This window comes from Babylonia areolata, chromosome 1 (genome assembly GCF_041734735.1).
Source record: "Babylonia areolata isolate BAREFJ2019XMU chromosome 1, ASM4173473v1, whole genome shotgun sequence".
Lineage (NCBI taxonomy): Eukaryota > Metazoa > Mollusca > Gastropoda > Neogastropoda > Buccinidae > Babylonia > Babylonia areolata.
The window spans coordinates 21,278,609-21,296,504 of NC_134876.1; the positions used below are offsets into that span (position 1 = coordinate 21,278,609).

Below are 17,896 nucleotides of genomic sequence, written 5' to 3' on the forward strand. Positions count from 1 at the left end.
AGAAATGATGCCAATATTCATTTGATTTGCAAAGCATCGTGCTCTACCTTTCATACTAGACATGTGGCCGCTCCCACTCTCTACCTTTCTTTGAGGCGATCAATGGTGTGATGGCTTGTACCTGTTACTTTTGGTATTCTTTGACTTTTCTGAGGATTTCTGATTTCCCTAGATGTAAACCATTTGTTGTTGCATTGCCACCGAGCCTGTCAGCTCGCTCATTTCCCTTAAAGCCTGAACCGGACTATAAATGGCGGGCGATTTGAATCAAGCCAGTTTCTCACCAGAGTCTGACACTGTGACGTCGGTGAAGGTTTATTCAAAATAAAAGCCTAATAAAGCTACGGTTTGGCTTCATTTATGGCAGAGAGCGAGATTTGCCTAGCAGCTTCCAATCTAGACCTGAATTGACTTTGGAAAGTACAAAAAGGGTCAGCTACACGTAATACAAAATTTGAATGCAGAGAAAAGGGGCGCAACCGAAACCTTGCTCTCGGGAGTTAAGACTTTAACACCTGTATGTCCTGGGCAGTATGACCATGTAATTTTTTTAATCTGAAGGTTGAGCACAACCATGTGGAGTCTATCCAATGCACACACACACACACATTAAAATGTCAAGAATCATCTGAGAAAACAATGATGAATGAAACAGTTTTTTATTTAAGTATGACAATCATATGTGTAAAAATATTAATGAACATCCTAAAAAAAACATGACAGACCTATTCGCCTGACAAGTTGGTTGTTTGCTTGGGGATCCAAAACAGTATAAAATGAAAGTGGTAATGTGTAAGAGAGCATGAGAGAGTATCTGATGACTGGTACTATAAAATTTCTCAGGGAGCTTGTAAAAGCAAAATCAGATATATCATTTACAAGTGCCCTGAAGAGATTGTCATTTTTCAACCAAAATGACACACACAATACCCCCACCCCATCATAAAAAGAAGAAAATAAAACAAACACACAAAACCCAACACCAAAGAATGATGCTAAAATAGTTATGTATGTTGTTTTTTTTGTTTGTTTTTTTGTGTTTTTTTTACAAATTTAACAGGGATGGGAAAAACTATATGAATCTTCTTAAAGAATACAATATCACCACAGAACCTTCTTTTACTGACTGACACACCACAGAATTTCATTTCAAGCATTTGTGTGTGTGTGCTTATGTGTACCAATCAAAAACTGAAGAACAGACTAATCATTCTCCAGTATGTGAAAGAGCGAGAGCAAGAGAGGATGTTGTGTGCATGTGTGTGAGTGCGTGTGAGTGCATGCATGCAGAACACATCCTTTTCATATAGATCATCACAATTCACTGCCATATGTTCCACAAGTAACATCAACTAAAATCAACAAAATTTTAGCATACATAATACATATATAAAACAATGAGTGAAGAGACTTTTTGTACTTGTTACCCCCCCTCCCCTTCCCCCTCCCCTCCATACAAGTCCAGATCTTAAAAGTCATTATTTCTGAAGAGAAAATGATAAAGTAGTTTGATCTGTCCTGGTGTTTGAATATGAAAGAACTGTTTCCAAGGGAAAGTGGAAACAAATGGGAGGGAAAAGAGGACTTCACTGAATCCTCCACAACATCACTCTTAACATGTATAAGACACCAGACTATACAACGATAGATAGCTGTCAAAAGGAGTCAACATGTCTGCAGACCTGCTAGTGCCTGAACCCCCTTATTGTGCATACTTATGCAGAAGATCAAACAAGCACGTTAATGATCCTGTAATCCACATCAGCATTCAGTGGGTTATGGAAACAAGAACATACCCAGTATGCGCACCCCCCTGAAAACGGATTATGGCTGCCTACATGGTGGGGTAAATAAAGAAATATGGTCATATACATAAAATGTTACATGTCTGAGTGTGTATGTGTGCGTGACTTAAACCTGACTGAATCACACCAGAAACAAATGATGAGCGCCAATGGCAGCCATCAGTCAGCTCTTCCCATGTAGGCAGCCTGTTGTGAAAATGACCCTGTGTCTATAAAGCGCTTAGAGCTTGGTCTCCGTTCGAGGATAGGCGCTATATAAGTGTCCATATCATTCATTCATTCACAGAACAAATGGTTTCATCACGGATCCAATTAAGTTCAAGAGATTCTACTAGCTGTCACTGAAAGGTTCACTTAGCTGCTAAGATAACTGCACTGTTCAGTATTTTGCAACTTGCCAATTATGGCACATTAATGCTGGGACCCATGCATACTTCAGAGGTGTGAATGTGGAAAGGGGAGGTAAAAGCAAAAGGAAATGGCTGTGTGAACAAAGGTTTCATTTGAATAACTCCCATCACATGGCAGCCTTTAAGTCTTGTCTGGCAAATAACCATCTGTTAGGAACTGAAGCATTTATCTTATGTCAAGATAAACAAATATCAGATAATTCAGTGAAACTTAAAAACTGTGAAGGTACTTACTGTGCATTAAAAACAAAAATCTGAAGAATATGCAGGATACACAAATTGAAACAAATCTGGCAATAATGAAAAAAAAAAAAAAAAAAAAAATCACAAATAACTACATTGTACTGAAACCTTCACATAACATTTTTGTCAAAGATAAATGGCAATGTAATGCTATGCATAAACACAATATACCTTTGTGGATTGCCGGGTGTGAACAGCACAGTATTGTGTAGAATCTGGAATTGTGGGTTCATGTCTCTGACACTTTCAGAGTAATTCCATCTTCACAAAACCAAGCCATAATGACAGACAAACAGAACAACAATGAACAAAAATTAAAAGGAAAAAGAGAGGCAGAGATGGAAAATAAGACATCAATGATGACAGCAATGATGACAAGTTTAAATAATTTTCCCTCCCGCAAAGTGTGCAGACTTCACTTTTCAATGTCTCATGATGATGATCTAATGGCCTAAGGAAGGATCACGGAATTTGAGGGCTTGGGCTCGAACGCGGCGTTCGTACTCTGCACTGTTTTGGCTGAAACAAACAAAACAACAGTATGAATGATATTCTAAGAGCTCAGGAAGACAAACAAACAACAATGAAACAAATATAAAGAATAACAGATAAACAAACCAGCAAATAAATAGTAATGACATTTGGGATTTCTTTGCTTTAACTGCCAGTAATGTCCTTCCATACACATTATTTATGCATTCACTGATGATGAGGTTTGGAATCTCTTTGTTTTGACTATAAAATATTGGACACAATACAACATGGCTGTAACAGTAGTAATGGCACAGTCAAAGTTGTAATAATCTGATTTCATTAGCTTTCATCAACCAGATCAAGCATGTTCTCTACAAAATACAGGTCAAACAGAATGACTGCCATCAGACACCAAAACCACCCTGCCTAAGTTCTTAATCAAATTCTTATAGGTTATATAATGGTAGATGGTATGCCCACAATAAACTATACTCCTGGATCTGTTTTTTTCCTGATAAAAACATACTTGGTTTCCACTGTCCACTACTGAAAAAGTACTTACCAATAAATTGTGTATGCCTCAGCTTGAGCAGGATCTTTGATGTTGCACTCATTCAACAAATCCTGAATTCCAAGCAGAATCTGGCAAACAAAAGTACAAAGAACAGATGAATGGCGAAGGTCAGATCATTTGATGACATACTCCACTTGAACTGTAACTACACTTTCATTAAAGTAATCAGAAATGTGTGTATTATTTCTTTTTTAAGCAGCACGTCATGCAGCTATACTGAAAACATTGAGTCAGAAAAACTGTAATAGGCATGTTTCAATTTCTATTTAAAAGAAAAAAGAAAAAAAAGAAGAAGAAGAATAACCTGTAACTTCTGAATCTATAGGTAGACTGTCAGTCATACTGTTAAGCTGCATGACCAGTCTTAACCCTCTTGTGCATGCACCTATTTGCACTTACTTTTATCTGAAAACATACCGTAAGGGAGATAACTCCGTAATTTTAACACTGTCGTGTTATTTGAAATTCATTTTAAATTAGAGGAAAGGAAACTGTTCATTAAAAAAATGTTTTTAGGTTGCATGAATACTGATCTTGCTATATGACAAGTTTAAAGTAGGTCCCTTAAACCATTTTCTTGTAAAAAAAATAAAATAAAATGATTTTTCACTTACCGTTTTTGTTTTGTGCTGGTTATTTTTGTAGACTTGCTTTTCACTCCATCACATTTTCACACAAAACAACACATAATATGAATGGCAGTGTCTTGTATTGATGCACTAATGTCTATGCCAAATATCTACAGGAAAGACAAGATATTCAGCAGATTACATGCAGCTAAAAACAAATTTAAAAAATGGGGGTGGGGGAGGCGGGTGGGGTGAAAACCAATGAATGAAACAATTCAAGTTTCTTCTCATTATCAAATAAAACAAGACAAAAGAAAAAGAAAAAAAAACTTGTGGTTCACTGGAGGAGCTGAGCATGGAACTGCGCAAAACAAAGGCCTTTGCACAGGTGGACTTTGCGGAACACACAGCCATACATAGTTTGTACACCTCTTCCACTAGGGGCATGTCTACCTTCCTTTTGGCAGTGGACACAATTTTTTTTTCTGCCTATCATTCTGTTCACTGCATGCTCTGCTGGATCTGAAATGGCTCTTCCAGCGAAAGACATGGGCTGCTGAACTTGTCGCTTGGTCACCATGTTCCCCTTCACCAAACCGTCAAAAAGGCCAAGACAAAAATACAGTGGGTCATGGAACTTGCTGCTCCTTGGTTTTGGCTGTGTGCTGTTCTTGAAAATGACGAAGGCATTCAGAAATGCTGCTTCCAAGAAAAACCAGAAGAGATACCTCCACCATTTTCTACACTGCCTTCCCAGACTGTAATATCCCCACGTCTGGTCGAACAAGTTGACGCCACCCATGTTGTGGTTGTACGTCAGGATTGGCTGTGGGATGGCTTTCTCAATCCTGGGTCCTGCAGCACACACACACACACACACAAACTTCTTCTTCTTCTTCTGCGTTCACTCGTATGCACACGAGTGGGCTTTTACGTGTATGACCGTTTTTACCCCGCCATGTAGGCAGCCATACTCCGTCTTCGGGGGTGTGCATGCTGGGTATGTTCTTGTTTCCATAACCCACCGAACGCTGACATGGATTACAGGATCTTTAACGTGTGTATTTGATCTTCTGCTTGCATATACACACGAAGGGGGTTCAGGCACTAGCAGGTCTGCACATATGTTGACCTGGGAGATCGTAAAAATCTCCACCCTTTACCCACCAGGCGCCGTCACCGTGATTCGAACCCGGGACCCTCAGATTGACAGTCCAACGCTTTAACCACTCGGCTATTGTGCCCGTCACACACAAACAATCCTTTTGAGTATATGTGTATGCACACATGCATGTGTGTGTATGTGTGAATATGTTATTGCTAAACTGACTTGAAATAAAGTGTGATCTGAAAAGAAATGAATGTTGTGATCTGAAAAGAAATGAATGTTGTATGCACTGCAAAAATAAACTGCATAGACCTACCTCTTCCTGACTGGCGCATGGCAGTTCCGATCTCAGGCTGAATTCCTGTAGACAGCACAGCGACAGTGCGCTTGTCCTGCCACGCAGTTGCAACCAGAGGCCCATCCTGTCGCATCCGCACTTCACCTGGCTGCCTCCTCTGGCTCTTCTTTGTTTTTTGGGTGAAGACGAGGTCCTTGGGCCAGCCCTTGTGGTTCACCCTGCAGGTCCCACAGGAGTAGGTCCTCTTCTGCAGCAACTCCTTCAGAAGTGTTCGGGAGGTGAAAAAATTGTCGAAAAAAAACTGGTGATTTTTTCCCAGGTAATTTTTTCCGACTGTCATCACAACATGATGACCAAGCCCCCCTGTGGAAGGAATAGAAATAATAAATAACTGAGTCAGCACACATAGGCACTTGTGCACTGACACTACACTTCACACACACAAATTTCACATACACAAGCAATCACACACACACACACACACACACACACACACACACACACAAGCAATTACACACAAACACACACACACACACACAAAGCAATTACACACACACACAAAAAAAGAGGGAACTTGCCTTTGGCAGTGTGGCCAGCCTTGCCAGTGTAGACATCAAAGTCAAGGAGGCAGCCATTCCTTGGGTCACAGCAGCACCAAACCTTGATTCCCCATGGTGTTGGCTTTTGACGAATGTATTGCTTGAAGTGGAGTCTCCCACTGAACTTCACCATTGCCTCATCAATACTTATTTCTCTGCCTGGCTTGTAGTGTTCTGAGAATGTTTTTTTCACAATATCCAGCAGTGGGCGAATTTTGAAGAGGGGGTCATACCCTGGTTGACCATGAGGAATGAATTTTGTGTGGTCATTCAGATGAAAATATTGTCCAATTTTTGTGTGGTGATTTTTGCTCATCAATGTTGAAATTGATGACACGTGCACTCTGTGGACCAGTACATTCGCTGCCTGGGAAGTTTGAGGATCCCCATCATGACGGCAATCGCGATGTAAAGTCGTATTTCGCTAGCATTCGTAGGGTGCCATTTGGTGTCAACTTTCCCTTTTGCTTCCTGGATTTGTTTCGCATATAGGTTCGTTTCATCCGCCAAAGTCTGAAAGAACGACTCTGACACCAGAAGATGAAAATAGTCCAGTGGTTGTGCATCAACTGAAAGCGTGTGTTTTGGCCCCACATCTTCACAAAATTCGTAAACATCGATGTTTTGGAAAGCATCAGACCACGTTCCATTAGGTTGTTCCTGGAAATCTTCTTCTTCACTTTCGGACATTTTGTTCATCATCTCGATGATTTCATCCCAGTCCATATCCAGGTCACTCTCGGCATCAGTTGCTTGCACTTTTTTTTAAGTCTTCTGCAGTATATCTCTCAAAATCCAAATCTTCTTCATCACTGTTTCCCACAACAGAACACCAGAAATCGAGGCCAACCATTTTTGGGACGCCGTTTCACTTAAAAACTTTAAAAATTTATATTTTCCGAACCACTGCACGGATTGACACGCGGTTTTTTTCGCTGTAGAAAAAAACAGAAATCACGTTCTCGTGAGATGTCAGTTCTCGAGGTAAGCATGGCAGCCCTCAAAAATCGCAACGTGTATACCGGGCGTCAGCGGGCGCCGGATGTAAAGGCGCCATGATTTTTTCAAGGTGCCCGCCGGGTGCCGGATGTAAAAGAGGGTTAATACTGACAGCAAAAGTAAACAATTGTGTTTCACCTGTTTGATGGTGATTGCCGGTCGCCAATCCTTTTCTTCATCAAGGAGTGAGAGGCAGACAGTGCCAGATGGATACACGTTGGGGTGGAACAGAGGTGGCTCAAATTTGCCTGGAGGTAAACAATGTCATGACAAATATGATCAATACAGTTAACAAATTAAAACTCAAATGAGGTGACACTAAAGTCAAATTGCCTGAGAGTTAAGAATGCCATGATGAACATACTGCTTTCAGTTTCACAGTTGATTCGTCATCTGGCGATAAATTTCCAGCCAATTAATTATATAAAGATTTATTATAGTGTAAAATCAAATTGTGATCTGCTGTTCCTTTTGTTAGATACATTTAAGAGATCGAAGTCGCAGTAAAAAAAAAAAGAAAGCTAGGATGCATCAGATTGCATATGACTGTTCAATGCACATCTGATCATCCACTTTGCAGGTAATGATGGTACCGACACTAAAATGTTTTGTCTTGCATACAGTCCCTCTCCCCTCTTCTTCATCTGCTAATACTAGTAACAGCACTTCCAGGGTGTGTCTTCTTTCAACAATATCAAGGATTACATCAGTATATTTCAGTTCTATTTATGTATTCACCTTCATAAAATGTTATCCCTAGCAACAACATGAAAATACTGAGTACATCATCATTCAAATATTTTTCTTTTGATGACATAGTTCCAGCGTTCAGCTCTTATTCGCATGTTGCAAAAGCCCCAAATATTTTCACAGTTGATAACTGAGGACCAAATCTATTGAAAATTTGAACTGTCTATTATTAAAACCTTTTTGGTGCCAAACATTATTTTGACTTGTGCCTCCTATTTGCCAGAAGGTTTTGGGTTGCGGAGGGTAATAATTAACAGAAAATTCTAGCATGTAAACTACTGCGCAAAAGTATACATGACCCATACTTTTCTGAAAGGAAAATGAACAGACTATCAAATTCTGACAATTAGAACAATAGAAATTCATCTCACACAATGATTATATATATGTCCTTTAAACTGCAACTCCTGCCTGTGCCAAGCCCACTCTCTTTATGCTAACTTTCAGACAGTATCAAAAAGGTTAACAGTGACCCAGCTGACCCACAGTGCAGGGGGTGAGGGGGATGAACACTGTCCACAAGTTCGCTTGCAGACAAAGCTGTTTGATCAGTGCGAGTATGTTTTTCTAAAAACCATGTTGTACTTATTTTTCACGATTCGCATGAAACTGTTCACCACCTTCATCACTCTCTCTCTCCCTCCCTGCCCTGAACAAGTGGACAGTTTGAATCTGAGGTCAACTCTTGGTCAGCCACAGTCCTATGCTCGACCTGCTCAACTTTCTCTCCCTTGCTGGCTGCATCTAGCTCTTCAACTTATCCTCACCCTCCCTCCTCTCTGCAAATGATCATTCTTACTTTCAGTGATCCGACAAAATTTTGCCACACCTAGTGCTCAATTTATCAATGTCAGTGACTTGTAAAGCTTCTGCTACATCTTGGATGCCAAAATCTCAGTTTTAGTTATAACACACTGCTGTTTCAAGCCACTAGGGTAAGAATGTGGTTTGTCATCTGCCATTTTGAAAGCAATGTTCAGGGGATTGACAATAACATCCAAAAATGATCATACAGAGTGTGACTGACTGTTGCTCTTCTTGGATAATTAAAGCAGACATATCAAGCTTTCTGACTGGTGGTATTGGGATACAGCACTTTAAAACAGAAAAATCCTGAAATGAATAGGACATACATATATATGTATGCGTTATGGGGCAAATAGCAATGCATTTTTCACCACACACACACACACATATATATATATATATATATACACACACACACACACACATCACCAGGCACTGAAGAGGTTAAAACCTTTTTAGCCTACATCTTGTATATATATATATATATATATATATATATATATATATATATATATATATATATATATATATATATATATATATATATATATATATATATATATATATATGTGAATGTTTAATCACTTGATACGAAAAGAATATAAGTTATCTTACACTTTGGTGGTGTACTTGGGTAGTCCTCCTTGAATAACATTCTCAGAGCGAACAATCCATCTTCCCACATAGTCTGCAACACATGAAAATAATTTTGTAACAAGGGTGAAATTACTGTGCAAGCATCAACAACAGATATCTCCCCTTCCTCTCCCAAGCCCCTGCTTTGTTCCCTCAGTTACACAGAAATCTTACTAACAGCTGAATCTTTTCTACAGTAACTTAAAACGATAGTCCCTTGGGAAATTCAGTGAGACATAAGCAACTTGTGAGACATACAGCATAGTGTGCATGAGGGAAATGGGTGATAAAAGAAACAATTTAGGAAGCCACCACAATGAAGCTTACTTATGCCTTGGGCACTCTTCATTCATGTATTTTATTCTTGTACTCAAACTGGAAACAGCAAAGTAAGTACTGTAAGTATACTATTTTTAATGTCTTTGACAGTAGTTATCACAGTAGATTATCATTTCTATGGGCATGACTGTGATTGTATTTGCAATATATCTCTCCTCTGCAGTAACCCCAACACCCATTCAATTAATGCATGTCGTGTTACTTCAGTCAAACTCCATTGTCCTTATACAGTACTCATGCATCATAATAATTTGATTATCAGTTATCCATGTCACTATTTTCACACCAGTGAAAAAAATACAAATTTCATCCAACATATTCATTTCCATTAATGTTTCACCAATAAGAGGATGAGTACAAATCATAAAAAAATCATAAATAACACTAAGAGGCGAAAATTTCCACAGGACATGACCAAGTTATATGCCTTTTTATCAATTTTCACTCCATCAGGCCATGGTGGGTACGTCTATAAATAGAATTTTATCCAGAAGTCAATAAAATATTAAAAAATTTTCCTTTTAATTCTTCTTGATGATTTTAATTCAGCCTGTGTGGGTAAAGGCAGGAGAAAGAGGTGACAGAAGTGACTCTTTTAACTCTTTCGCTGCCATGAAAATAAGATTTAAGTGAAATCTATTTGCCAGGGTTTTTTCCACAAAAAAATAGGTACATTAATTTCAAAAAAGTCTGTGGGCTTTGTTATTGGAGAGAGACCCATAAAAGTATATACAGATATTTTCTTAAAGGTAAATGAATAAAGAATACAAAACACATGTTTTCCAATTTTTTGGTTTTTTTTTTTTGTATATTTTCAGTGACATGCGATTGTTTTGAAATCAGTCTTTTGGTTTTTGTCACAATTTCAACTTGTTCATTACAAACATTAGTCAGGTAATTTGCACAGTGATATAATATTTTCTGGATAAATGGATACCTGTACACGCAAATTATACTAGAACAACCACAATAAAAAAAAAATGAAAAGACATATATATATATACATACACACAATTTATTATAACTACTCTAATGCAATTGTCCAGTCCTTTCAGTCAAATCAGTTTTCCTGAAAAAACCATCAGGCCGATACAGCAGTCAAGTCAGATCCAAGAACTGCTTCATTTCAAACACATTTGTATGTTTTATGCTGCAAAACACTGCGGCAGTACCCCTACCAAACCATTCAAATCAAGGACTGCATCAAGACATAGATTGGGTTTCAAGTTATCAACAGAATTTAGAAAGATTTCCCAAGTTAAAGCTACCATTGTTTTTGTCGACAAGCTCAACACAAACCAGGGAAAAGTCTGAATGTTTCACTGACGCATCATCTCATCACTGTGGCAGCAAAATGTACACGATTGCACTGATGGGTTATCTTGTCATATAAGCAGACTAGGGGTTAATCAACAAGGATCATCAGATAAGAAACTATTTTCTTACTCCTTTCTTTCCAGGAATCTTGCATTCCCAGTTGTACAGGTTTAATGTGCCATCTGGGTTCTTGGTGGGTTTTGCCACAAAACCCTGTAGAAGAAAAAAAAAGGAATGCTGTCAAACGAACAATGAACAAAAATCAATAGGGAACATCAAATCTATGAAGAAATTAACAAAAATTGCACAGAAAAAAAGAAAGGGCAGAAAAAGGGAAAGAAAGAAACAAACACAGAACTTAACTGCAGACTGACAGAGGGTATGAAAGTCACAGAGAGAGCAAGAGAAAGAGGTCTACAAAGAGAACTAGACAGATAGAGTGGCGGAGTGGTTGTGATTCTACACAATAACACACACAAAAATGTTTTTCATGCTATTGGATTTCAGTTTGTCGACAACCAAACTGCAGCTGTATTTGTGTATGTGTATGTGTGTGTGTCTGTGTGTGTGTGTGTAGTATGGATACTTGTCATTGAATCACATTTTAACAAAATATCATTTAAATTTTTTTTAAATATTTTGCACTGTGTGTGTGTGTGTGTGCATGTGTGTCTGTGTAGTATGGATACTTCTCATTGAATCGCATCCAAACAAAATATCATTTAACTTAAAAAAAAAATACTTTGCACTCTGTGTGTGCATGTGTGTGTGTGCGTGTGCGTGTGTGTAGTGTCAAGTGAGGATACTTCTCACTGAATCACATCCAAACAAAACATTATTTAAAATTTTTGAAAATATTTTGCATATTTTCCAGATGGACTCATTTATGATGCCTTCAGAGAATGGGATATAACCTTCTCTGGCATTCAACACAATATTGATATATGTATATATCAGGCTGGGGAACTGTCCAGGAGAGTTTCCTCTGAATATCAGCCAGGATCCAGGGGCTGCCTTAGGCCCCTGGTAGGGGTTGCCTCTCCAGCTGAAAACGGAATTCATTATTCTAAAGGTTTTTGGAGCTTCCTGTGTGTGTGTGTGTGTGTGTGTGTGTGTGCACGTGCATGTGTGTCTGTGAAAGAGAGAGAGAGAGAGTAGCCTTTGTGTGTGTGTGTGTTGGTATTTTCAAGGAAGAAGTACTTAGCACACAAGTTTGTACTGTACCAATATAACTGACCATCTGGTCTCTACAGCTGTAGTCTCTGTTCCACTGATAGGCATGTGTGTTGGCTGAGGAAAGAAATGGGTAAGGGGGATAACTGGAGGGATGAAGGGAAGGTATATGACTGGTTATATCGCTTTCAGCAGTCAGGGATGGTCAGTGTCTCGGCTCAATGCCAAAGTTGCCACAATCATTGACAATGGTTTTATCCGCCACCCCTCCATTCTCTCACCATTGGTGGGAGATACTCAGAGAGAGGGGAGGGGAATGACCATACAACTCTCAGCAAATTATGAAAGTGAAGTTTGCAGAGGGTAGGGGGTTAGGGGTTGGGGGGATTTGTTTCCCTCCCCACCCCCTTCTGAAATCCAACTGCTCTTCTGCTGAAAATAGTGGATCTGCTGAGAGTTCCCCAGCCTAATATATGCATGCAATCCGCTGAGAGTTCCCCAGCATCAAACACACATGTACAGAATACTGAACAATTCAATTTGTTCTTGTAGTTTTAATGACTTAAATGTGTTGATGCACACTTACAAATGGGTGGTCTTTCCTCCAGCTCTTTCTTTCTTCTGCCAATCTTGCCAAAGCAATTCCTGACATCTGGAAAAAGTTGTGAAAAGCCACAGACATCAGTAATTTAAAAAAAATTGTTTTCAAAATGTAAAAACTAAACATCAATAAAAATCATAAATCAAAGCATTTCATTCTAGTATTTTCGCGCACACACACACACACGCACACTTTTCTTTGTTTTTAATGCTGCACTGCCAAAACCATTCCACTTTCAGTTTCACTTTCCATAGCATTACTTTCATGCCTCAGATCTGGAAATAGTTGAATCCTATTCCTCATTCATCACACAACCACGGTTGTTTGCTGCAGTTCCAGCACCAGCAGTGGACAGGGGGCAACCAATTTATCAACGTTGGTCGCCATGAGGACACATACCAGACAACACCCTACACTGCAGCTGAGGACACCACCTCATAAGTAACATTAGTAAGTTCCCGAAGTACTGACAACTGCTTGGTCAAGAAGCCAGATGGAGAAAGCAGTAAATAAGTTTATTATTATATATAACTTGTGTCTACAGTTCATCTAGTTCATTTCATATTTCGATTTCAACAATTATGAATTGATCATTTTCCTTTAATTCCATGTTTGGATATTTGCAGTTCGCCTAATGACCTATTCTTTATCAAATACCTATGATTTCTATCACTTTGTCAGTTTTGTGTTGATTTGGTACAGAACTCTTTGATTTCTGAACACTTGTAAATCTGTTGCTGTGCTAAATGCATTGTAGTTAATTAAAAAAAAATATAACTAAAAAAAAATCAATAAAATCGTGGTAATTGGTTCCATTTTTTTAAGTTCACTACAGTAGGAAATGTCAATAACATTTGGGTGACTGGCACCAGACTCTTCTTCAGTCCTTGAAGTATAAGTTGATTCTTCAAAAAGTTCTATTGACATAAGTTGTTCTGACATCATAAATTGACGTAGGTTTGAGTCGTCTACTCCGTGACAGAAAAAAGTCGGCTTGACATACCAAATCTAGATTCTGACTGAAAATGTCTTGTCTGCAGAATACGCAGGATTGCATCCAGGACACTCGTCGAAATCTACATGGCACTGATGCTGATGACGGTTGTCACCATGTGTCAGAATCTCAACCTCTGAATGATGATCGCAAAAGTATTGAAATGGCGATTATATGCGAATAGTATACTACAGTTATCACTGCTTTATTAAATCACATCACTGTAAAATGTGTCCATTCCAGATCAAAATACTCACCTTTGCTTTAGGATTTTCTTTATCAAATCCGTCCCTCCGTTTATTTTCCTGAAGTAAGACCAAACTACAGATTGGAATTCAAACGTCTCAAACAAGTGTGTGTAGAATAATTAATTCTTTCAAATATAGGGGGGAAATGTGCAAATAAAAGATAAATTCATATTGGTCTGTTCATTTATTTAACAAGCATACACAAAGTAAATGAATAGGAAATCAATAAATATGAAGCAGACAAATCGAAGGTGTCTTTTTAAAGCGAAGTCGAGGCCAATCGAGGGCAGCCGAAGCATACCGAAGTAAACCGAGTTGAAGCAAATCGAGGTCAGTCACTTCACACAAGGGAAGAAACTCGTTTTCATTGTTTATGTCTGTCTCTCATAATATATGGACTGACGTATGCGAGCGCGCGCGCGCGCGCACACACACACACACACACACACATACACACACACGCACACACACACACACACACACCTATATATATACCCCTGTCTCACCCTAGTTCCTCCAAACTGGCGGCTTTGATAGACGGTTTTGAATTCGGTTTCAGTTTCAAGGTGTCAAACCGTGCGGACTGATTCATGGTATACGACACACCACATCTGCTGGGGGGGGGGGGGGGGGGGGGGGGGGGAAGAAAAGAAAAACAAAAAAAGAAAAGCTTGATCTTCGCATAAACCCAGCGCGCTAATCAGGTTTTCAGAGCCGCCCTACCGTAAGTTTGTGTTACACTGAATAATGATAATGCTCTGACATCTGATGCATTTGTATTTTGTATTTGTATTTGTATTACTCTTTCTCACAGCAGTGTCACAACAGATCATCCCCAAGGAGATCGCGTCGCTACACTGACAGCGCCGCCCATTTTTTGTATTTTTCCTGCCTGCAATCTTTATTTGTTTTTCAATCGAAGTGGAGTTTTCTACAGAATTTCGAAAGGGATAACCCTTTTGTTGCCGTGCCAGTGTTTTTTTATTTTTATTTATTTATTTATTTTACGCGGCGCTAACTTGAAATGCATGCTGCACACGGCACCTCGGTTTATCGTCTCATCCGAATGACTAGCGTCCAGACCACCACTCAAGGTGTTGTGGAGGTGGAGAAAATACTGGCGACTGCCGGTGTGATTCGAACCAATGCCCTCAAATTCTAGTCTCCGGCTTCCAAAGCGGACCGGACTGGACGCATTACATCCAAGCCAACACTCGGCATGTGGTTGTAATCTAAAATTCAGATGGCAATTATCGTGAAAACCTCAGTTTGCATGAAAAGAAAATACCGATAGGAGTGTATCATTGTGTGCACTCAGTGAAACAGGAAATCCTTCTTATTCTGTGCTATGTTGACACATTGTGTTTCAGGGTTCATGCAACACTGAGTTAGGCCTGTATGAGTCGCAGCTGGCCTGTCTGACAGAGTTTCAGTCACACACACACACACACACACACACACAGAGAGAGAAGCACACACACACACACACACACACACACACACACACACAAACATACAGACACACTGACACACACACACACACTGACACACACACACACTGATACATGCACACCTACGGACAACAGATACAACGTGCATGCTCGGCTTGTACCCAGATCTCAAGTATTTTCAAATTTTGATTAAACTGGACCTGACTTTTGAAGTACTGACGACAATGATAAATCAAACTATGCCAGGTCAAAAAGCAGACTTGAAAAAGAGAAAGGCTGGAAGTGAAGCTACCTCCCCTACCCAAGAAAACATCGTTAGAAATAACACTGGCACCAAAAACACCAACAACAAATCCGATTTTTAAAAAAAGAAAAAAGGAAGACGTATGACATCGTGTGTAAAAACCCACGTCTACAGTAGTCGGAATTAATCCCGAGTCTCTGCTTTCCACGGGAATATTATGACTTTGTTACATGCACATCGTATGTAACAACAGAAATATGAGAAGTACGTAGTTCAATCTAACGAACCTATTCATGGCGAGGGTCATTAAGGTCAAGTTGTCCAGTGCTACGGTCTTGGTGTTGTGCAGGTTTCCTTGTTCGAGGGAGATTGAATCCTGGTCGGGTGTGAGGTCCGTCTGGCATTCCAAAAGGAAATCATGGAGAAATGAGACATTACAATCTTGCTTTAATGTGTGGTAGTGACACCTGATGGTTACATTCCGGAAAGAGACGATTTCAGACAGGAGAAACGCTGCTGTATGCAAGACACACAGATAAAAATGCCCTCCACGCTGAACTTGAGGTTTTTCCATTCATGTCATGATTATATTATTAGCACAGAAAGCGCTGATAGACTGGGGGTGGGGCATTGTTCAGCAATCACCACATCGTTCTTCAGAACAAAGAAGAAAATCATGAACGTCATCCAACACATGACAATGATGACGACACCAAGGACCAGATTTACAAGAGACTGCAAAGCATCCGTGAGACGGAAGCCGGTCCGGAAAAATTTTTTAAAAAAAACTATAAAAAACAACAACAAAAAACCATCAAAACATCCTCAGTCATGGGAGACCCGAATGCAAAGGCCGAAACAGACAACACCGGTGTTGAAGAAGTAATTAATAGACTTAATGAAAATGAACGAGAATGGAGAACGATTTGCAAACATCAGTTGCAAACTGCGTTGATGTGGTTCAAGTTAGTCACGGTGACATTGACAACTACAGATGACGGAAGCAACCAGCTTCAAAGCTGGCGACTTTCGCGTTGACAGCTTTCGTGGGTTGCCTTATTTATTGTTAATTGGGTTGCCTTATTTATTGTGCACGCGGCCACAATTCTCTGAACATTTTGGTTATCAGGAGGCAGCATCTCGACTCCGCACAAAAGACCAGACCATGTAAAACCAGACCGACTGCGTCAGTCTGCGTTACCATGCAGGTGCTTCGGGAAATGACTGCACGACAAGAGAGTGAACACGGCAGGCGAGCAGATGTACCATTACAACACGCACTTTACTACTAACTGGCTTACTGAAATTGGTTTCCTTTCATCCCGTCCAGCATATTCTCTCTCTCTCTCTCTCTCTCTCTTTCGTCAGCGTTCGTAGACTTCAGCTTCCTGTATTCGCTCGTTTCCATGAGTGGTATTTTACGTGCAAGTAAAAATAGTACGATCTGATATCTCAGTTGGGACACACACACACACACACACGCACACACAAACCACCCGAGGCAGATTCAGCGGACGATAACTTTTGAATTTTATTTCACACAAGTGACACACTAGTAAAATCTCTTCACGACAGTTTAATCAGTTAGCCACTGCTTGTTTTTCGTTATTAGATCTGTAGAAATTGTTTGTCAGTCTGAGTCACCAGACGTAATTTTAATGCCAAGAGATAAGGGTGTCATCATCACGATAGTTGGTATACTGACACTTGCTTAGCAAGTGGCCGTGTTAATGTGAATACTCAGTGATAATCTCTACAGGCCTTTTAAGCCTATTTCCAAGCTTGAATTATACGTCGGCTACTTTATGTACGAAGATCAGCTTCGTATTCGATATCAAAAGCGGTACATATAGCACCAGATGCTTATGGTCTGAATAACTTGATCCACACCGGCAATCGATAGTTATGTCCATTTCAGTCAAAAGTGAAAGAAGATGTCAGTGTACTGATGTGTGTGTGTGTGTGTGTGTGTGTGTGTGTGTGTGTGTGTGTGTGTGTGTGTGTGTGTGTGTGTGTGTGTGTGTGTGTGTGGCTGTGTGTGTGTGTGTGTGTGTGTGTGTGTGTGTGTGTGTGTGTGTGTGTGTGTGTGTGTGTTATGTCCATTTCAGCTAAAAGTGAAAGAAGATGTCAGTGTACTGATGTGTGTGTGTGTGTGTGTGTGTGTGTGTGTGTGTGTGTGTGGGTGTGTGTGTGTGTGTGGCCGCTGTGTGTGTGTGCGTGTGTGTGTGTGTGTGTGTGTGGCTGTGTGTGTGTGTGT

At 39.8% G+C, this 17,896-nt stretch overlaps 1 protein-coding gene across 1 annotated transcript; it reads right to left on the reverse strand.

Moving 5' to 3' along the window:
- Window positions 1-640: 640 nt before the first annotated feature.
- Window positions 641-14,125, reverse strand: LOC143280832 (SUMO-conjugating enzyme UBC9-B). Its single transcript, XM_076585544.1, has 7 exons — window positions 13,954-14,125; window positions 12,688-12,753; window positions 11,058-11,141; window positions 9,252-9,324; window positions 7,218-7,327; window positions 3,495-3,574; window positions 641-2,977 (listed from the first exon to the last, which is right to left on the reverse strand). Exons 2-7 carry the CDS (start codon window positions 12,751-12,753, stop codon window positions 2,902-2,904), a joined length of 489 nt encoding a protein of 162 aa, XP_076441659.1. The 5' UTR covers window positions 13,954-14,125; the 3' UTR covers window positions 641-2,901.
- Between the last annotated feature and the right edge of the window lie 3,771 nt (window positions 14,126-17,896).